Source organism: Gouania willdenowi, chromosome 22 (genome assembly GCF_900634775.1).
Source record: "Gouania willdenowi chromosome 22, fGouWil2.1, whole genome shotgun sequence".
In the NCBI taxonomy this organism is placed as follows: domain Eukaryota; kingdom Metazoa; phylum Chordata; class Actinopteri; order Blenniiformes; family Gobiesocidae; genus Gouania; species Gouania willdenowi.
In genome coordinates, this window is record NC_041065.1 from 30,668,819 (window position 1) to 30,689,549 (window position 20,731).

The 20,731-nt window shown below is 37.2% G+C and overlaps 1 protein-coding gene across 1 annotated transcript; it reads right to left on the reverse strand.

The window, feature by feature from the left end:
* Nucleotides 1-1,422: 1,422 nt before the first annotated feature.
* Nucleotides 1,423-9,754, reverse strand: LOC114456777 (TOG array regulator of axonemal microtubules protein 1-like). The gene is made up of 18 exons (XM_028438755.1): nt 9,656-9,754; nt 7,601-8,674; nt 6,708-6,768; nt 6,324-6,443; nt 5,783-6,173; nt 5,585-5,673; nt 5,408-5,494; nt 4,713-4,892; nt 4,439-4,550; nt 4,224-4,329; nt 3,905-4,140; nt 3,646-3,804; nt 3,266-3,392; nt 3,042-3,157; nt 2,797-2,968; nt 2,454-2,673; nt 2,282-2,368; nt 1,423-1,922 (listed from the first exon to the last, which is right to left on the reverse strand). The coding sequence occupies exons 2-18, from the start codon at nt 8,642-8,644 to the stop codon at nt 1,702-1,704; spliced, it is 3,528 nt and encodes a 1,175-aa protein (XP_028294556.1). The 5' UTR covers nt 8,645-8,674; nt 9,656-9,754; the 3' UTR covers nt 1,423-1,701.
* Between the last annotated feature and the right edge of the window lie 10,977 nt (nt 9,755-20,731).

A 20,731-nucleotide genomic window follows, 5' to 3' on the forward strand; every position in this document is an offset into this window, starting at 1 on the left:
AAAAAATAAGTATATTGTGAACCTGTTTATATTGTGGGGAACATATTATATACATACATGTAATTGGAGTCTAAAGACACAAAAAAAAAACACCACTTTAAAAAGAAAATAGACTAATATAAGACCTCTTTACAGTTATTTGACTCATTCTATGCTAGTGCAACTCTGCGGCGATGACGCGCTGGTGACGACATAATCCAAGATGGCGGCGGCCCGGACTACAGCTGACACTATGTAATAAAGCCTTAAAAGACATGGATATAATGAAAAGAGTGGATGGACAGATGCATAAACATGCAGACTTTCACACGGACACACAAGGACTTATTAAACACACACAGACCTCAGTAAACACGGTAAAAGGAACAGGCTTCACCGCTCGGCTGGCACTAGGACCCAGAAGCAGAGTAAGTGCGTCCCCTATCCAGCCTTCACAGGCTGTAATATCATCAGTTTATCATTTTACCAGTTATTAGAGCTACTGTCTTTACCAGGGAGATAATATTTATTACTGCTGATTGTTTTCTGGAGTTTTACTGGGATTTTTACCGGTGATTAGTTCATATCTCCCTTGCGCTCCGCGGTCCAAACTGACACCATAGCCACACACGTATGAGTGTCATACACGTCACTCAGTCACATTAAGGAAGGTTGTGGTCATTATACAGGATGGATTAAATAATGAATAAAGGATTGTTTTATCCCGTTCTTCTCCGTGTTATTATCACATTATAAAAATGTTTAAAAATAGCAGGAATTAGTGCTGGTCTCGAACGGTCTTGACGGAAAATCCCGAGTCCGAGACAAGACCGAGTCAAAATGCTTCAGAGTCCGAGACGAGACCAAGACCTTTAAAATTTGGTCTCGAGACCAAGACCGGTCTTGACCACCACAACACTACAACTACCATCTTTGCAAAAACAAAACCTAAAAGTTATCACTGTACCACCATACAGAATTCAAACAGATGAAGCTAATACTGTGCAAATTCATGTGTGAGCCATACAAAAGTATTTTATACAGTTCTGAATAATCTCAATTCACAAAACTTCGAGACATTAAAAATATCCACCTGCTCCCCGTTTACTCTCTCTTGTTTTTGTGCATTTCATTCTTACATTCTGCAATAGTGTCTCTGATTGGTCAACAATGCAAATCTAGATCATGAAAAAAACAAAAACATAAAAACAATGACAATCATTGGATGATACGTGTTAAATCCTACTTTCAAAGTGCAAACAGAGCAGGTTGGGTTTAGTGAAGGAAGTATGTCAGTAATTGTCCATGCGTCTGTTACCAGAGCAATCTCACTGAGATAAGAATAAATGCTCCTACATTTGAAGGATTCTTTCTTTATTGATCTAAAAGTGCAGCCACTCAAGACATGTGAAACCGTTCCATCTTCAAGTAAGGTCAGTGTGAATGTTGTGATCTCTCTGACTCCAAGCTCGACGATTCCAAACTGTGGCTTACAGAAGAACTGCAGTAGGGCACAGATCTTAGAGAAGATTATATCCTTCTGGTTTTGTTCGACATCTATCCATCCGTCCATTTTCCGACGCACTTGTTCCTTCTTCGTGCCGTGGGGGTATGCTGGTGTTTGTCTTTAGCCATCATTAGGCCGGTGGTACACCCTGGACAGGGCGCCAGTCCATCGCAGGGCAATACACAGTATTGGAAGAAGATGCGGATTGCTCTGATCTATTGTAGAGACGAGAGGATCTTGTTCAAAGTTTGTCTAATTTTTAAAGGCTGAGACATGGCACACTCAGTCAGCTCTGAACCCATCTTGTTGTATAGAGCATTGCACAGGTTGTGAATGCTGCTGCTGTGGGTGGAGATGCCCAAAAGATGCCACAGCAAGGGCAACACTCTCTGCTTCATCATTTGAGGCTTTCGATGGCCGATGTTCGTGACAATAGCTGGACACAGGAAGAGAAAAACAAAAGCCATATTTAGTCAGACAGATTAACTTTGAAATTGCAATCAAAACCAGCAAAATACAGAGTTTATAAGTATCAGTTGAAGAATAAAATCCTCCAAATTGACTGGAGTAGAAAACTAGATATATCTTGAATCTCGATATATATCTCTCAGCCCTACTAACCAAACATGACAGCTAATCAGCTGTTCCTTGTGAGCTCTGAGCTTACACAATTTTGTATTTACGCTTTCAGAGTGAAAATAATATGTGGTTAACTGTAAGGAATAAGACAACAAACAAAAAATGACAGGTGCTGTTCGGATCAAACACCAAATAGGAAATTTCGAAAACACATACCTGCAACCTTGTCAATAAGGTCAGCCTTTGCTTTGCCGTTCAAAAACTTGGCCTTGTTGCAGAAAATCTGAAGCAGGTGAGTGTTGTCTATGGTGGAGAAAGAAATATTGATTAACATTTCTTTTTAAAGAATTTCTACACATCATTCATTTCAAAAGCTTAAACTGTGTACCAAGGTTAGAGATCAGAGCATCAATGGCTCTAACAGCAGCACAGTAGATGGGGTTATTCTTGGAGTTCAGATGATTGTCCACAATAGCTGGGACCAGTGTGTTGACCACTTGGGCCATGTTCTCCTCCAAGACACATATGATCTCTGGCAGGACCATCAAGGCATGCAGGTTGACCTTGCTGTTTGACTCTGTCAGCCTTGCACTTATGGCATCAAACACCTGAAAGAAACGAGAACATAAAACCTTTAATTTCACTGGAAGATGTACTTTTATTAAATAAACAGATTTTAAAAAGTAAAAACTGGCTACAAAGAAATGAATGTGTCATGAGTGAGTACTGACCACATGTATGTTACTGATGATCACTTTTGGGTTGTTTTGAGAGTCAGCAACAATCTGGTTGATGCCCTGGATCCTCACTTTGAAGTCCTTAGACCCCATCAGACCTGAGAGCTGCTCTATATACTGATTCTTATCAGCAACAGTTTGCGTCTGAGCTTTGCTGCTGTAATGGCTGCAGAGAATTCACAATGCATGAAACAAGCTATACCACTTTAAGATTTGGAGTTAAGAGCGTCTAAACCCACCTGTTGGTGTTGTTGACCGGCTCTCTGTTGAGAGTTGGGCCCCTCTGTGTTTCGTTGCCCATCTGCGGCCGTCGGCCTCTGGCTGACCGGGGGTCTATGGGCTCATTATTAAGGCCCTAAAAAGACCCAATCATCTCACATTAGGTTCATGTAAATGCACGTACTTAGTGAAGCTCAACTCAACTATATTCATAGAGCACTTTAACTAAACAACAACACTGTACCTTTGTCATGACTGTGTTCACGATTTTCCTGATCGCTGCCAGTTCTCTGGTAGCAAGGTTATTATCCAGGACTTTGTTAAATTTTGGTTCGGCGGACAAAAACAGCAACATTTTCCGCCCAAAGAACCTGTAAAGAATGACATTTAATAAAGTAGAGCCAGTATGAAAAACAGTTATAAAATAAACTGGAATTGGCAATCTCTCAAGAATGTTCCAATCTAAACAATGTAAAACGTTTTGATCCTTTACAGCTTGTTAAGCTCTAGAAGTGAGTTAAAATATCAAACTGATCATTTCATCAACAATCAGTCAGAGGAGTTGTAATTAAAAAAATAAATAAAACTGATGAAGTAGTGCTGAAGGTTTTTTCTTTGACGTACCTTGCTTCTGGCGATGCGTCCTGTGCCAGTTGGCAAATGGCAGGTATGAGATGTCCCGCGATATCTTTGCCCCCGGACACAATACGGGCGGCACCAATCTTGGTCACAAGATCAGCTAGATGTTGCGCGGTGCAATTCCTCACCACTTTATTCCGATCACTGTCAGAATAAAAATAAAGAAAAATCAAAGTGTTGGAATCTGTTTTGTTTGAACGAGCCCAAGTGCAAAGAACTTAATAAAGTCTGTTTGCATACTCACTTGAGACCCCCTGCGAGTAAAGCATGGAGGCAGCGACTCGGTGTGCAGTGCTGCACCATGGAGTCCAGAGCTGCATCTGCATCCTGTCTGATGAAGGAGTTTGAGTCTGCAGCCTTCTTCAGTAACAGCTTCACAGTCTCCTCCAGCACACAGTCCATGGAATCTTGGAGATGTGTGTACATGTCACCCAGCGTACACAGGGCCAACCTCAACACAACTGATCGGTTATTCTTCATCTAAAAAGAAAAAATGTGACAAATGAAACGTAGAGAACTCAGTTTTGTCCATGACACACGCACTCACTATTCTATTATCTTACCTCTTCCATGACAGACTGACAACACTCGTGAAGCCTGTTACGAATGACATCCGGTTTGTTTTGGATCAGAGAGCAGAGAATTGTCATACCATTCCTTTTCTTCTCCCTGCAAATAAAATAAAAATAAACAAGTAGTTCAGAAATTAAAAAAAGGGTTTATTACATTTCAATTTGTTGAAAACTCTGAAAAGAATTTAAAAATCACTGTTTCTCACCAGTCATCAGAGCTCATCAACTCCAGTGCCATGTCAGGCTTTTGATGATTGGAGTACTCCAAAGACGCCGGGAGAGTCTTGGTTACATCCTTGGTGACATGGGTGAGCTTGTCTAAGTGGTGCACAAAGAAGAACTAGTTTAGTCTCAGTTGTTTCTCTGTCAGCCAGCAAACAAGCAACACGTTGCTGTGCTGCTTAATGCCAACAAAGGCCTGTGAAAAAAACAAACAAACTGCTGAGTAGATGTAAATTTTCTTGTTTAAAATGTACAAACCAGGGCCAGGAGACGGTGACGGCTGGCTCCTACGGCTGTGGCTCCTCCTTAGACGTGATGCGGATTTGTGCTTACTGGGGTGCACTGTGGGAAGGCTTGGTTGGGGAGGTGGGGTTGGGGTGTAGCCATTGATGGGACTGGTGGGGCTGAGAGTGGACTCATCAGACATTGAGTTGCTGTCTACAAATGAAAAGAAAAAAAAATTCTCAATTATGGATACAAATGTCACAATAAATATGGTTTCTCTTATTTCTGGATCCATGTACCCCCTTTGTCAGACTACAACATTTTGCCCAGAATACTATGAAAAAAACAACTATAAAGCATAATGAAGCAATGAATAAGTGTTCACACACATTCCCGTTCATCTCATCCCTGATGTAGGACCAAGACTGACATATATTCTAATCAAGACCATTTTATCTAAAAATCAACATTATAAAACCCCATATTTTTTATGCTTTTATTTGTTAATTTTCCACTCTCTCAAGTACCCCCTATAGTGCCATTGCGTACCCTTAGTAGTACACTTACACCCATTTGAGAAACACTGCTTTAAAACATTGAATTATTAACTAATTGCTTTTTAAAATTACTAAGCTCTAACTTTCTAAAATCCTCCCTTGTTTTTATTAACCGTCGATCTGTCATCGAATAAGACAGCATCTTTTGGACAGAGCGATGAATCTTCTCACGTTTTTGATTCACTTCGGGCAACTGATCATCAAGCTGCTCCAGGATCACTTTCTGCCCCACAACTCCAACATCAAGGGTCACGTCATCTGGTTGGAACAACAAAAACAACAAAACTTTAAAATCACTACAGGAAAATACAGCAGAAAAAAGCGTAACCACTTCCTTTTCCAACCTACCTTGAAGGCTGCTAAAGTCCATGGACACACTCTCCCTCAGCTTTTCAGAGGCCCCATGCATCCTTTCTGATGTGTAAGATTTTCCAGGACTGTTGACAGATGTGACAAGTGAGAAATTATGAGAGGAATCTGCTTAGCACTGTTCCAGATATCATCATACAACAATGAATAAGAATGAACACAATTTAGATCTTCTACCTGGCTTTGAAGCCACTGAAGCTGGAGCTCAGACTGGGCAGTGCACCCTCATTGCCTGAGCTGATGCGCTCTGGGGAAGTGTATGACGAGTCTCCACCAAAGTCAGCCCTCACAGGTGCGTCAAGGCTGTCCAGACCAGCACTGCTAAGGTTTGCCTTAGTAGTGCCAGCCTCCTGCTGGTCCAGACATTCATCATTGAAGCTTTTTGCGTCCTGCAGAGGGCTGCTCTCCCTCTTGTTGGGCCAGGTGCTGGACTTAGAGAGGGAGGATGCTCTTTGAGGAGGGGCCTTTGGTGGGGTTTGCGAGCCCGTTAGGAGTGCAGTGGTAGTATTAAAAGCAAGGGTTTGCTCAACACTGCGGTTTCGGGAGAGTGCAGAACTTTTACTTTCACCTGTGAGACCACACACACACCATTAGAATCATGGGCCAGCTTTGGTCACTGGCTAGAAGGTGACGCTAAGCATTTGTTTTTACACAAATTTGCTTATATGTTAGAGGAAGACGTTAGCATGATTAAAGAGTTGGGGATAAGTCTGCATACCATCATCTTTGTCAGAGAAATTGGACATTTTAGGAACATCTGGGCTCAAGTTGAGATTTCCACTTCTTCGGAGATGTTCAGGAAACTCCCTCCTCCTGGACTTCAGTGGCTCTCCAGAATCTTGAGAAAAAAAAATGCGTCACATTTTTTCCTCCCTTGAAAGCCATGTATTACTAAAGTGACACAGCCTTCATGACATGCACAACTCTAGTGGCTGATCTTATGTGGGGGGTGTGTCACATTAAATTACATTTTAACCGATTAGAAATGTCTCTACATTTAATTCTGGACTGTGAACACAAATGACAGTGTTGAACACAGTTCCAAGCACCAATGTCTAAACATTTACACAAGAGCACTAGCTGGCTCATTCTTACAACTTACCAAAACTTGGTACGTAGGCTTCTGGCTGCCTGGGCTGAACAATCATGTCCCTGCTTTCCACCTGTGAATGGACAGAAAATGATTTCTTTTAATAGCACTACTCCTGTAATTCCATCCACTAACCTGAACAAAGACACGTAGCAGTTAAGCGCAGACAAAGGCCTTTAGTAGACATTCTGCTACTGTAGCTTGACTTCACATCATGCACACACACAACCATGTACTCATCGTTTTGTTTAGACAAAGACCGAGCAATGTTTTTGGATGCATCAGGCTAATGTTACTCTTTTGCAATCGGATCAACATCAACTACTGAGCGCTTGGTGGGAATACTGTTAATATAGAAGCTGTATATACGTAAGCATTGTTTCAAGAGCATGTCCCTGGAATATGAACAATTATGTTCCCAGCCTGCCTCCCTAAGTGAGCGGTTCAGTAATGGGGTTGCTGGAAAACACACGGCACAGTTTATAAATGATGGCTGATAATAACTTCAAGAGCCATGTATGTTCAGGTAGTACTCACTAACCCTAAGCCACCAGGCGAGAAATAAGCAATTAAAAAAAACTCACGATACAGCGTACAGTCTTTTATATTCATTGAATATATCTAAAAAGATTATAGCTGATAGATGTATTAATAGCAAACAGAAGTACAAGTACGGAGCATCTTAATCACGTGACCTATCACATCACCTAAACTGGCCAATGAGTGGCGCGACGTATGGATAGAATGTTGGTATATTGATACGGCTACATACAGATAGCCACTGCTTAAAAAATATGTATAGCGATTAGGCGATATTGTAATTTTGCTATATGGCTCAAATGGAAAACTTGATATATCACCCAGCCCTAGTTTGAATGTGAAATTGTATGAGATGATGGCCTCACCTGTTGAGAGCTTTTTCCACTTGGTGTGTTGCTTGGTTGTGGCTCATTCTCAGTAGAGGAAAGGCTTGACTTCTCCCTGGGGAGTTTGTTCTTCCCTTTCCCTGCGCTGGCGATCCTCGTTTGAGGTGGGAGGTCATCGGTGAGCGAGCCTAAGCTGCCATACCCGTGGAGTCGCTCACTGTCGGGCTTAGACCGATGACTCCTGGCGCTGCTTACTCGCGGCCCATCCATCACCCAGTCCATATCATCTTCAGACGCAAAGTACAGTGAGCCCCGCTGTCTTGGTATGACCAGCACTAGCCCGTACTCAAGGGTCCCATCTGAGGAGAGTTTTGGTAGCGCATGCCTGGCTCGTCTGGCCTCTACAGCTGCCATTAAGCCCTCTGCGTCCTCATTCTTCTCCACCTTCTCCACAGCATTAATGAAGGGAAGCTTTTGTCCTGACCCGAGGCAGTGGTCAAACAGTGCAAACAATTCGAAAGCAAAGTGACGCACTTTCCTTTTGTTGTCTACCAAGCAGGGTGCGACCTCCGAACAAAGCTTGGGGATGTCGAACTCAATCTCAGGATGACTGAGTATCGCTACCATGATGACATTAAGGACATCCTCCCGTACCCAGGGATTTTTGTGCTTCAGGTAACCAATGACCAGGTCCAACACACGCTGTGGTGGAACAGTTTTCATCAGCTGTCGAAACACATTCAGGTATTCATTCTTCGTGATGGTCCGAGGGTCCCCGAGGGCCTTGAGGGACACTAAGATTATGCGCTCGAAATATCTGTTTGCACAGGTGTCCAACTTCTGAACAAGTAAGTTCAACACTTGCAAGGTGCTGAACATCACTTTGAAGTTGCTGTCCTCCAGAAGTCCGGGTAGAAAATTTATAAATTCCTCAATGCTCTCACAGGGAACTGATTTAATGTCCACTTCTGAGAGGACACGTTTGAGCTTTTCCACTCCATATGTGCGGTTCCAGCAGCTCTTCCGGTCCAGAAGCTGCTGGTGCATCTCATGTGAGATTAATGCTGGAATCATCATCGTCATATAGATGAGGGTCACAGGTCAACTGTCAATCTGTGATGAAGAAAACATGGAAATTTTAAAACTATTCAGTCAGAAATCATAAAGCACATAATGGTGAGGGAGGAAGGAGAGTGGAGCATTGATCACTATGTAACAGTAGATTGGTAAGACTGCACTCAACCACTTGTGGCTCACACTGAGAAAGACAGTGGAGCTTACAGGTGGAATTAACCACTGCTGTTGTGCATTCACACGTCAAAGCAAATGTAAAATGCCGTAATCGGACGTTATTGGTGCTTTAGTAACTATATTTCAACAGAAAGTGGGACTGTCAACAATGGATGAACATACACAACACGCAGACTGTTTAGAGACAGAGGTCTGGTGAACAAAAGCACCGGTAATTACTAATAAACTTCAGCTAATTTTGTCGTCACTTTGTGGACAAATAGAGAATACATGTCGCCCACTGTTCCCCCCGCAACGCTGTGGAAGAAGAAACTCCTCCGCTGTCCAAACGCCCGCGTCATGAAGCAGCAGCTCGGCTCGAGGCTCGCTGTCTGCTCGGAGTTCCGCTTTGGAAGACACCGAGTTATTCGCCTCAAAACAGGACAGGCGGACAACAACACAACACAAACACGGTGCCTGCGCCGCAAAAACACACACTCCAAAGGTTTCAAAATGGCGAACACACGTCGCAAACTGAGCGCTTCCATGGTGACGCCGAGTGGGAGGGAGGGTGAGTGGGAACAACTCAGCTCACAGGTCAACACACAGGAAACTTTATTCATACGCCTGGAGAATCATGTTTTGACACTCATCTATCACCGCATGTGGTCGTCAACTTTCTTACTCCTTTTACTCCTGGTTTAAATCCACTACCTCCACCATCTGGACATTATATCACGTTTGTATAATATACTATATTGTTCGTACATTATAAGTATATTGTTTGTACAAAATACTATATTGTTTTCACAAAATAAACATACTGTTCGTATAATATTTTCTGGACAATACTTAAAATATTACCTTTAAAACACTCGAACAAGTCCGTAACAGGTTGGTTCGTGCAGTCGCTTCTTAAAGACTTTGAGAGTCAATGTTCTTTTTCTTCTGGGTTCTATGTCTCGAAAGCCACATTTCATGGCTAAGTGATGTCATAATGACGTCATTTAGTCATGAAACGTGGCTTTGAAAAATCAAATCATCGTGATGAAATAAGCACATATTTGGCTGTGTTGCTATAGGAATAAATTAAGGCAAGACTTGCAATAAAAACAAAGCTGCAAAATGACGGTTTGCAAATCTTGTTGTTACACTGAGGCAAAGAGTGGTGCACAACAACAACAACAACAACAACAACAACAACAACAACAACAACAACAGCTGTTGTGTTAGCTTTCTATTAGCATCTCTTATGATAACAGGTCATTTTGACCCATGTATTAAATCAGATGTAAAATACACAAAAAAACATGATCTATCATCTTATTTGTTTCTCATCTCTTGGTTACCTTAGTCTTCCTAATCAATTAAAATATTGGTCTTAATATTTTTGGTGTGGGCATGTGGTCGTCAACTTTCTTACTCCTTTTACTCCTGGTTTAAATCCACTACCTCCACCATCTGGACATTATATCACGTTTGTATAATAAACTATATTGTTCGTACAATAATATATATATATATATATATATATTAGAGATGTAACGATTCACTCAACTCCCGATACCATTCGATTCATGATCCTGTGTTCACGATACGATTCTCTCACTATTTATTTTACAAAATGGGACTGTATATAAATGACTGAAAAATATTCCTTATTTTCTTTGGGAAAATACTGTTTTTCATTGTCAAAAGAATCCCTTTATAAACTATTCAAAACAATGCAATTTAACTCAAAATAAATCTTGAACGAAATAAATAAAGGAATAATACAACTGTAGAAGAAGCTTATTATTTAAATTCTGGTTCTACAGTAAACAACACAAAACTGCATAATAGTTCTTTTTTCTTTAAAAGTGCAACTAAAAATGTATTTTGTGCCTTAACAATTGGACTTAAAAAAACCCCCAGTCATTTTACTGTATTTAGGTGAGATATTTGTTTGGACCAGCAGAGGGCGCTGGTTACCCAGTGGTCGTTTGGCATGCTGATATCTTGCAGTGAAGAAGAGATGCTATGCTAGCAGACAGAGCTAATAGAAAAACATGACTTTTACAAATAATCACGTTATATTACAAATATTCTTTTGGTGCTAAAGGGGTGAGGAATCATTTATGATTATGTTTAAGAGTAGAAGTCACAAAGTCTCTCTGTTATAAAGAAATATATGTGGTTCTGGATAAGGTTAAATCAGTATTTAGTGCAGTAGTTCCCAATATTTTCTGGACAATACTTAAAATATTACCTTTAAAACACTCGAACAAGTCCGTAACAGGTTGGTTCGTGCAGTCGCTTCTTAAAGACTTTGAGAGTCAATGTTCTTTGTCTTCTGGGTTCTATGTCTCGAAAGCCACATTTCATGGCTAAGTGATGTCATAATGACGTCATTTAGTCATTAAACGTGGCTTTGAAAAATCGAATCATCGTGATAAAATAAGCACATATTTGGCTGTGTTGCTATAGGAATAAATTAAGGCAAGACTTGCAATAAAAACAAAGCTGCAAAATGACGGTTTGCAAATCTTGTTGTTACACTGAGGCAAAGAGTGGTGCACAACAACAACAACAACAACAACAACAACAGCTGTTGTGTTAGCTTTCTATTAGCATCTCTTATGATAACAGGTCATTTTGACCCATGTATTAAATCAAATGTAAAATACACAAAAAAACATGATCTATCATCTTATTTGTTTCTCATCTCTTGGTTACCTTAGTCTTCCTAATCAATTAAAATATTGGTCTTAATATTTTTGGTGTGGGCATGTGGTCGTCAACTTTCTTACTCCTTTTACTCCTGGTTTAAATCCACTACCTCCACCATCTGGACATTATATCACGTTAGTATAATAAACTATATTGTTCGTACAATAATATATATATATATATATATATATATATTAGAGATGTAACGATTCACTCAACTCCCGATACCATTCGATTCATGATCCTGTGTTCACGATACGATTCTCTCACTATTTATTTTACAAAATGGGACTGTATATAAATGACTGAAAAATATTCCTTATTTTCTTTGGGAAAATACTGTTTTTCATTGTCAAAAGAATCCCTTTATAAACTATTCAAAACAATGCAATTTAACTCAAAATAAATCTTGAACGAAATAAATAAAGGAATAATACAACTGTAGAAGAAGCTTATTATTTAAATTCTGGTTCTACAGTAAACAACACAAAACTGCATAATAGTTCTTTTTTCTTTAAAAGTGCAACTAAAAATGTATTTTGTGCCTTAACAATTGGACTTAAAAAAAACCCCAGTCATTTTACTGTATTTAGGTGAGATATTTGTTTGGACCAGCAGAGGGCGCTGGTTACCCAGTGGTCGTTTGGCATGCTGATATCTTGCAGTGAAGAAGAGATGCTATGCTAGCAGACAGAGCTAATAGAAAAACATGACTTTTACAAATAATCACGTTATATTACAAATATTCTTTTGGTGCTAAAGGGGTGAGGAATCATTTATGATTATGTTTAAGAGTAGAAGTCACAAAGTCTCTCTGTTATAAAGAAATATATGTGGTTCTGGATAAGGTTAAATCAGTATTTAGTGCAGTAGTTCCCAATATTTTCTGGACAATACTTAAAATATTACCTTTAAAACACTCGAACAAGTCCGTAACAGGTTGGTTCGTGCAGTCGCTTCTTAAAGACTTTGAGAGTCAATGTTCTTTTTCTTCTGGGTTCTATGTCTCGAAAGCCACATTTCATGGCTAAGTGATGTCATAATGACGTCATTTAGTCATTAAACGTGGCTTTGAAAAATCGAATCATCGTGATAAAATAAGCACATATTTGGCTGTGTTGCTATAGGAATAAATTAAGGCAAGACTTGCAATAAAAACAAAGCTGCAAAATGACGGTTTGCAAATCTTGTTGTTACACTGAGGCAAAGAGTGGTGCACAACAACAACAACAACAACAACAACAACAGCTGTTGTGTTAGCTTTCTATTAGCATCTCTTATGATAACAGGTCATTTTGACCCATGTATTAAATCAGATGTAAAATACACAAAAAAACATGATCTATCATCTTATTTGTTTCTCATCTCTTGGTTACCTTAGTCTTCCTAATCAATTAAAATATTGGTCTTAATATTTTTGGTGTGGGCATGTGGTCGTCAACTTTCTTACTCCTTTTACTCCTGGTATAAATCCACTACCTCCACCATCTGGACATTATATCACGTTAGTATAATAAACTATATTGTTCGTACAATAATATATATATATATATTAGAGATGTAACGATTCACTCAACTCCCGATACCATTCGATTCATGATCCTGTGTTCACGATACGATTCTCTCACTATTTATTTTACAAAATGGGACTGTATATAAATGACTGAAAAATATTCCTTATTTTCTTTGGGAAAATACTGTTTTTCATTGTCAAAAGAATCTCTTGATAAACTATTCAAAACAATGCAATTTAACTCAAAATAAATCTTGAATGAAATAAATAAAGGAATAATACAACTGTAGAAGAAGCTTATTATTTAAATTCTGGTTCTACAGTAAACAACACAAAACTGCATAATAGTTCTTTTTTCTTTAAAAGTGCAACTAAAAATGTATTTTGTGCCTTAACAATTGGACTTAAAAAAAACCCCAGTCATTTTACTGTATTTAGGTCAGATATTTGTTTGGACCAGCAGAGGGCGCTGGTTACCCAGTGGTCGTTTGGCATGCTGATATCTTGCAGTGAAGAAGAGATGCTATGCTAGCAGACAGAGCTAATAGAAAAACATGACTTTTACAAATAATCACGTTATATTACAAATATTCTTTTGGTGCTAAAGGGGTGAGGAATCATTTATGATTATGTTTAAGAGTAGAAGTCACAAAGTCTCTCTGTTATAAAGAAATATATGTGGTTCTGGATAAGGTTAAATCAGTATTTAGTGCAGTAGTTCCCAATATTTTCTGGACAATACTTAAAATATTACCTTTAAAACACTCGAACAAGTCCGTAACAGGTTGGTTCGTGCAGTCGCTTCTTAAAGACTTTGAGAGTCAATGTTCTTTGTCTTCTGGGTTCTATGTCTCGAAAGCCACATTTCATGGCTAAGTGATGTCATAATGACGTCATTTAGTCATGAAACGTGGCTTTGAAAAATCGAATCATCGTGATAAAATAAGCACATATTTGGCTGTGTTGCTATAGGAATAAATTAAGGCAAGACTTGCAATAAAAACAAAGCTGCAAAATGACGGTTTGCAAATCTTGTTGTTACACTGAGGCAAAGAGTGGTGCACAACAACAACAACAACAACAACAACAACAACAACAACAGCTGTTGTGTTAGCTTTCTATTAGCATCTCTTATGATAACAGGTCATTTTGACCCATGTATTAAATCAGATGTAAAATACACAAAAAAACATGATCTATCATCTTATTTGTTTCTCATCTCTTGGTTACCTTAGTCTTCCTAATCAATTAAAATATTGGTCTTAATATTTTTGGTGTGGGCATGTGGTCGTCAACTTTCTTACTCCTTTTACTCCTGGTTTTAAATCCACTACCTCCACCATCTGGACATTATATCACGTTTGTATAATAAACTATATTGTTCGTACAATAATATATATATATATATATATATATTAGAGATGTAACGATTCACTCAACTCCCGATACCATTCGATTCATGATCCTGTGTTCACGATACGATTCTCTCACTATTTATTTTACAAAATGGGACTGTATATAAATGACTGAAAAATATTCCTTATTTTCTTTGGGAAAATACTGTTTTTCATTGTCAAAAGAATCTCTTGATAAACTATTCAAAACAATGCAATTTAACTCAAAATAAATCTTGAACGAAATAAATAAAGGAATAATACAACTGTAGAAGAAGCTTATTATTTAAATTCTGGTTCTACAGTAAACAACACAAAACTGCATAATAGTTCTTTTTTCTTTAAAAGTGCAACTAAAAATGTATTTTGTGCCTTAACAATTGGACTTAAAAAAAACCCCAGTCATTTTACTGTATTTAGGTGAGATATTTGTTTGGACCAGCAGAGGGCGCTGGTTACCCAGTGGTCGTTTGGCATGCTGATATCTTGCAGTGAAGAAGAGATGCTATGCTAGCAGACAGAGCTAATAGAAAAACATGACTTTTACAAATAATCACGTTATATTACAAATATTCTTTTGGTGCTAAAGGGGTGAGGAATCATTTATGATTATGTTTAAGAGTAGAAGTCACAAAGTCTCTCTGTTATAAAGAAATATATGTGGTTCTGGATAAGGTTAAATCAGTATTTAGTGCAGTAGTTCCCAATATTTTCTGGACAATACTTAAAATATTACCTTTAAAACACTCGAACAAGTCCGTAACAGGTTGGTTCGTGCAGTCGCTTCTTAAAGACTTTGAGAGTCAATGTTCTTTTTCTTCTGGGTTCTATGTCTCGAAAGCCACATTTCATGGCTAAGTGATGTCATAATGACGTCATTTAGTCATTAAACGTGGCTTTGAAAAATCGAATCATCGTGATAAAATAAGCACATATTTGGCTGTGTTGCTATAGGAATAAATTAAGGCAAGACTTGCAATAAAAACAAAGCTGCAAAATGACGGTTTGCAAATCTTGTTGTTACACTGAGGCAAAGAGTGGTGCACAACAACAACAACAACAACAACAACAACAACAACAACAACAACAACAGCTGTTGTGTTAGCTTTCTATTAGCATCTCTTATGATAACAGGTCATTTTGACCCATGTATTAAATCAGATGTAAAATACACAAAAAAACATGATCTATCATCTTATTTGTTTCTCATCTCTTGGTTACCTTAGTCTTCCTAATCAATTAAAATATTGGTCTTAATATTTTTGGTGTGGGCATGTGGTCGTCAACTTTCTTACTCCTTTTACTCCTGGTTTAAATCCACTACCTCCACCATCTGGACATTATATCACGTTAGTATAATAAACTATATTGTTCGTACAATAATATATATATATATATTAGAGATGTAACGATTCACTCAACTCCCGATACCATTCGATTCATGATCCTGTGTTCACGATACGATTCTCTCACTATTTATTTTACAAAATGGGACTGTATATAAATGACTGAAAAATATTCCTTATTTTCTTTGGGAAAATACTGTTTTTCATTGTCAAAAGAATCTCTTGATAAACTATTCAAAACAATGCAATTTAACTCAAAATAAATCTTGAATGAAATAAATAAAGGAATAATACAACTGTAGAAGAAGCTTATTATTTAAATTCTGGTTCTACAGTAAACAACACAAAACTGCATAATAGTTCTTTTTTCTTTAAAAGTGCAACTAAAAATGTATTTTGTGCCTTAACAATTGGACTTAAAAAAAACCCCAGTCATTTTACTGTATTTAGGTGAGATATTTGTTTGGACCAGCAGAGGGCGCTGGTTACCCAGTGGTCGTTTGGCATGCTGATATCTTGCAGTGAAGAAGAGATGCTATGCTAGCAGACAGAGCTAATAGAAAAACATGACTTTTACAAATAATCACGTTATATTACAAATATTCTTTTGGTGCTAAAGGGGTGAGGAATCATTTATGATTATGTTTAAGAGTAGAAGTCACAAAGTCTCTCTGTTATAAAGAAATATATGTGGTTCTGGATAAGGTTAAATCAGTATTTAGTGCAGTAGTTCCCAATATTTTCTGGACAATACTTAAAATATTACCTTTAAAACACTAGAACAAGTCCGTAACAGGTTGGTTCGTGCAGTCGCTTCTTAAAGACTTTGAGAGTCAATGTTCTTTGTCTTCTGGGTTCTATGTCTCGAAAGCCACATTTCATGGCTAAGTGATGTCATAATGACGTCATTTAGTCATGAAACGTGGCTTTGAAAAATCGAATCATCGTGATAAAATAAGCACATATTTGGCTGTGTTGCTATAGGAATAAATTAAGGCAAGACTTGCAATAAAAACAAAGCTGCAAAATGACGGTTTGCAAATCTTGTTGTTACACTGAGGCAAAGAGTGGTGCACAACAACAACAACAACAACAACAACAACAACAGCTGTTGTGTTAGCTTTCTATTAGCATCTCTTATGATAACAGGTCATTTTGACCCATGTATTAAATCAGATGTAAAATACACAAAAAAACATGATCTATCATCTTATTTGTTTCTCATCTCTTGGTTACCTTAGTCTTCCTAATCAATTAAAATATTGGTCTTAATATTTTTGGTGTGGGCATGTGGTCGTCAACTTTCTTACTCCTTTTACTCCTGGTTTAAATCCACTACCTCCACCATCTGGACATTATATCACGTTTGTATAATAAACTATATTGTTCGTACAATAATATATATATATATATATATATATATTAGAGATGTAACGATTCACTCAACTCCCGATACCATTCGATTCATGATCCTGTGTTCACGATACGATTCTCTCACTATTTATTTTACAAAATGGGACTGTATATAAATGACTGAAAAATATTCCTTATTTTCTTTGGGAAAATACTGTTTTTCATTGTCAAAAGAATCTCTTGATAAACTATTCAAAACAATGCAATTTAACTCAAAATAAATCTTGAACGAAATAAATAAAGGAATAATACAACTGTAGAAGAAGCTTATTATTTAAATTCTGGTTCTACAGTAAACAACACAAAACTGCATAATAGTTCTTTTTTCTTTAAAAGTGCAACTAAAAATGTATTTTGTGCCTTAACAATTGGACTTAAAAAAAACCCCAGTCATTTTACTGTATTTAGGTGAGATATTTGTTTGGACCAGCAGAGGGCGCTGGTTACCCAGTGGTCGTTTGGCATGCTGATATCTTGCAGTGAAGAAGAGATGCTATGCTAGCAGACAGAGCTAATAGAAAAACATGACTTTTACAAATAATCACGTTATATTACAAATATTCTTTTGGTGCTAAAGGGGTGAGGAATCATTTATGATTATGTTTAAGAGTAGAAGTCACAAAGTCTCTCTGTTATAAAGAAATATATGTGGTTCTGGATAAGGTTAAATCAGTATTTAGTGCAGTAGTTCCCAATATTTTCTGGACAATACTTAAAATATTACCTTTAAAACACTCGAACAAGTCCGTAACAGGTTGGTTCGTGCAGTCGCTTCTTAAAGACTTTGAGAGTCAATGTTCTTTGTCTTCTGGGTTCTATGTCTCGAAAGCCACATTTCATGGCTAAGTGATGTCATAATGACGTCATTTAGTCATTAAACGTGGCTTTGAAAAATCAAATCATCGTGATAAAATAAGCACATATTTGGCTGTGTTGCTATAGGAATAAATTAAGGCAAGACTTGCAATAAAAACAAAGCTGCAAAATGACGGTTTGCAAATCTTGTTGTTACACTGAGGCAAAGAGTGGTGCACAACAACAACAACAACAACAACAACAACAACAACAACAGCTGTTGTGTTAGCTTTCTATTAGCATCTCTTATGATAACAGGTCATTTTGACCCATGTATTAAATCAGATGTAAAATACACAAAAAAACATGATCTATCATCTTATTTGTTTCTCATCTCTTGGTTACCTTAGTCTTCCTAATCAATTAAAATATTGGTCTTAATATTTTTGGTGTGGGCATTTGTGCCTTTTTTGTCAGTATACCAAGATTTACATTATTTAAATGTTAAATTATCCTGAGAAGTGACAGATAGTGGGAAAAGTTAATCTGAAAGGTATTTTAATAATTATTAACTGTATATGTGTAAGCCATAGAACTGTAACATAATTCACCGGGTTTGAGTTTATATTGCAATTGACAGATTTTGTCGAATTATCTGAACTCAATTACAATTCAACTTAAACAACAGCATATTTTTTTCAATCACAATTATAATTACGTCATAATTTGAATTAATTATCAATTATGCAATTTCAATCATAATTGACCCCAATTGTGTCTGATGTTTACTTCCTGTAAACATTTTGAATGTGCTTTTGTTTTGAAATGAATCGGAAGTGAGTGCGCTGTGCTGTGGTCTACTTGAGGTACTAGCGTGTCTGTAGCTGTGAGGCTAGGTTGGTCGATTGTTGGGTAGCTTGGTCCTGGAGGAAGGGAAGCAGGCTGTAAAATCTGTAAAAAAAAAAAAAAAAATGTTAGAGAATATTATTAATGAATAATAAATAAGTAAAAATGATCAGCTCACTGCATCTTTGTGATTTGCATACTTATGATGTATCTAAGATCTGTATTCTTTCATGTTATATGTTCATGTTTACCTTGTGTTTTGTTTATGACCTGAAAAATCAAATGCAAAACAAGCATAAACGTCATTGCATAACACTGCCATCTACAGGGACACACAGGTACTGTCTGCTTCTGTCTGTGGGGTGTTCAGAACAACACACAAAACAGCAACAAAAAAACAAAAAAAAACATTAAAAATACAGAAAAGGACATCAGAAACACACACGACGTCTATAAAATGCACAAACAACTTACGACAAGAATAACAGGTAAATATTCTAACACACAAAATAACACCAAAAACACCCAAGATGACTGCAAAAATAACAGAAAAATATAGAAAACGACTACAAAAATGCCTCCAAAATCGCAAAAATGACAACAAAATTACACAAAATGGAAGAAAAATTTACCAAATGGTCACAAAAATACTCAAAACCACATCAACAACATTTAAAATAACTTCACAAACAACAAAAATGACAAGAAAATACATAAAACAACAGGAAAATACATTAAATGACAGAAAAACACACAAAACAACAAAATTACACAAAATCTCAACAAAATTACTCCAAAAACCACAAAAATTCACCACGCAACAAAAATACACAAAACAAAACAATATTTATACAAAACAAAATAATGCAAAATAACTCCCAAATCAACAAAAATACACACAAAGCAACTAAAATATACAGAAACTCAACACATTTACTGAAATGACTCCAAAAACCACAAAACTACACAAAACAACAAAAATGCATAAACAAATGACGTTTATGCATACAGTATAAACAAAAATACATGCAAAATGACAAAAATTCAACCATATATATAATAATATAATATAAAAATGCACAAGACAAAATGTATTTATTCAAAACAACAACAAAATAATGTACAATAACTCTCATATCAACAAAAAACACACTAAACAACAAAAATACACGAAAAACAACAAAAATACACCAAATAGTGTGTATTATAAGTGTGGCCCTCAGATCAGATATTTTTTGTGGCCCCTGCTGTAATAAAAGTAGTTTATTTCTGATGTAAAGGATAAAGATGATACAGAATGTTTCTCACTGTGTAAAAATTTGCCTTTTCTGTCGACACATCCCTGATTAAAATATATATATTTATTTATTGTAATTATTACACCTCTGTGATGTTTTTCATGTGGTGAATGTTTCCTCTGAGCTCTAAACACATACTGAGCTCCTGTTCCTGACCCAACCTACTGTTATAAACTATAAAGCATTAAAGGTCAAAGTCTGACTTCAATGAGCTGCCCTCTGATATCTGGCACCCCCTGCTGCTGTCATTGTGTTTGAACCTAGAGAACAAGAGCAGGCAGGAGAATAGTCACATACTGTATAGGCTACACCAGGGCTTCTCAACCTTGGGGTCTGGACCCCATTTGTGAGAGTGTCACCAGATGCCTTCAAGAAACTAATGATATTTTTGCTTATTTCTGCAACACACTAAACTCGCTACATTTGAACCTGTTTTCATCACTTTTTCTTGCCACATTTTTTACATTATATTTACATTACTCCCATTTCTGCCACTTCATCAAATTTCAATGTCTTTTCTGCATATTTTTTCCACTTTCAAGACCTTTTTTTGGCACTTATAAAACCACTTTCCCACCACATATTGTGTATGTTGACCTATTATTGTCACTTTTAACCTCTTTTCA

Coding starts and splice junctions, on each gene's coding strand:
- LOC114456777 (XM_028438755.1), bottom strand. CDS start 8,644: ATGACGATGATGATTCCAGCATTAATCTCACATGAGATGCACCAGCAG. Junction 4,330..4,438: donor TTGATGAGCTCTGATGACTG/GTGAGAAACAGT, acceptor TTTTATTTGCAG/GGAGAAGAAAAGGAATGGTA. Junction 2,369..2,453: donor TGCTCTGATCTCTAACCTTG/GTACACAGTTTA, acceptor TCTCCACCATAG/ACAACACTCACCTGCTTCAG.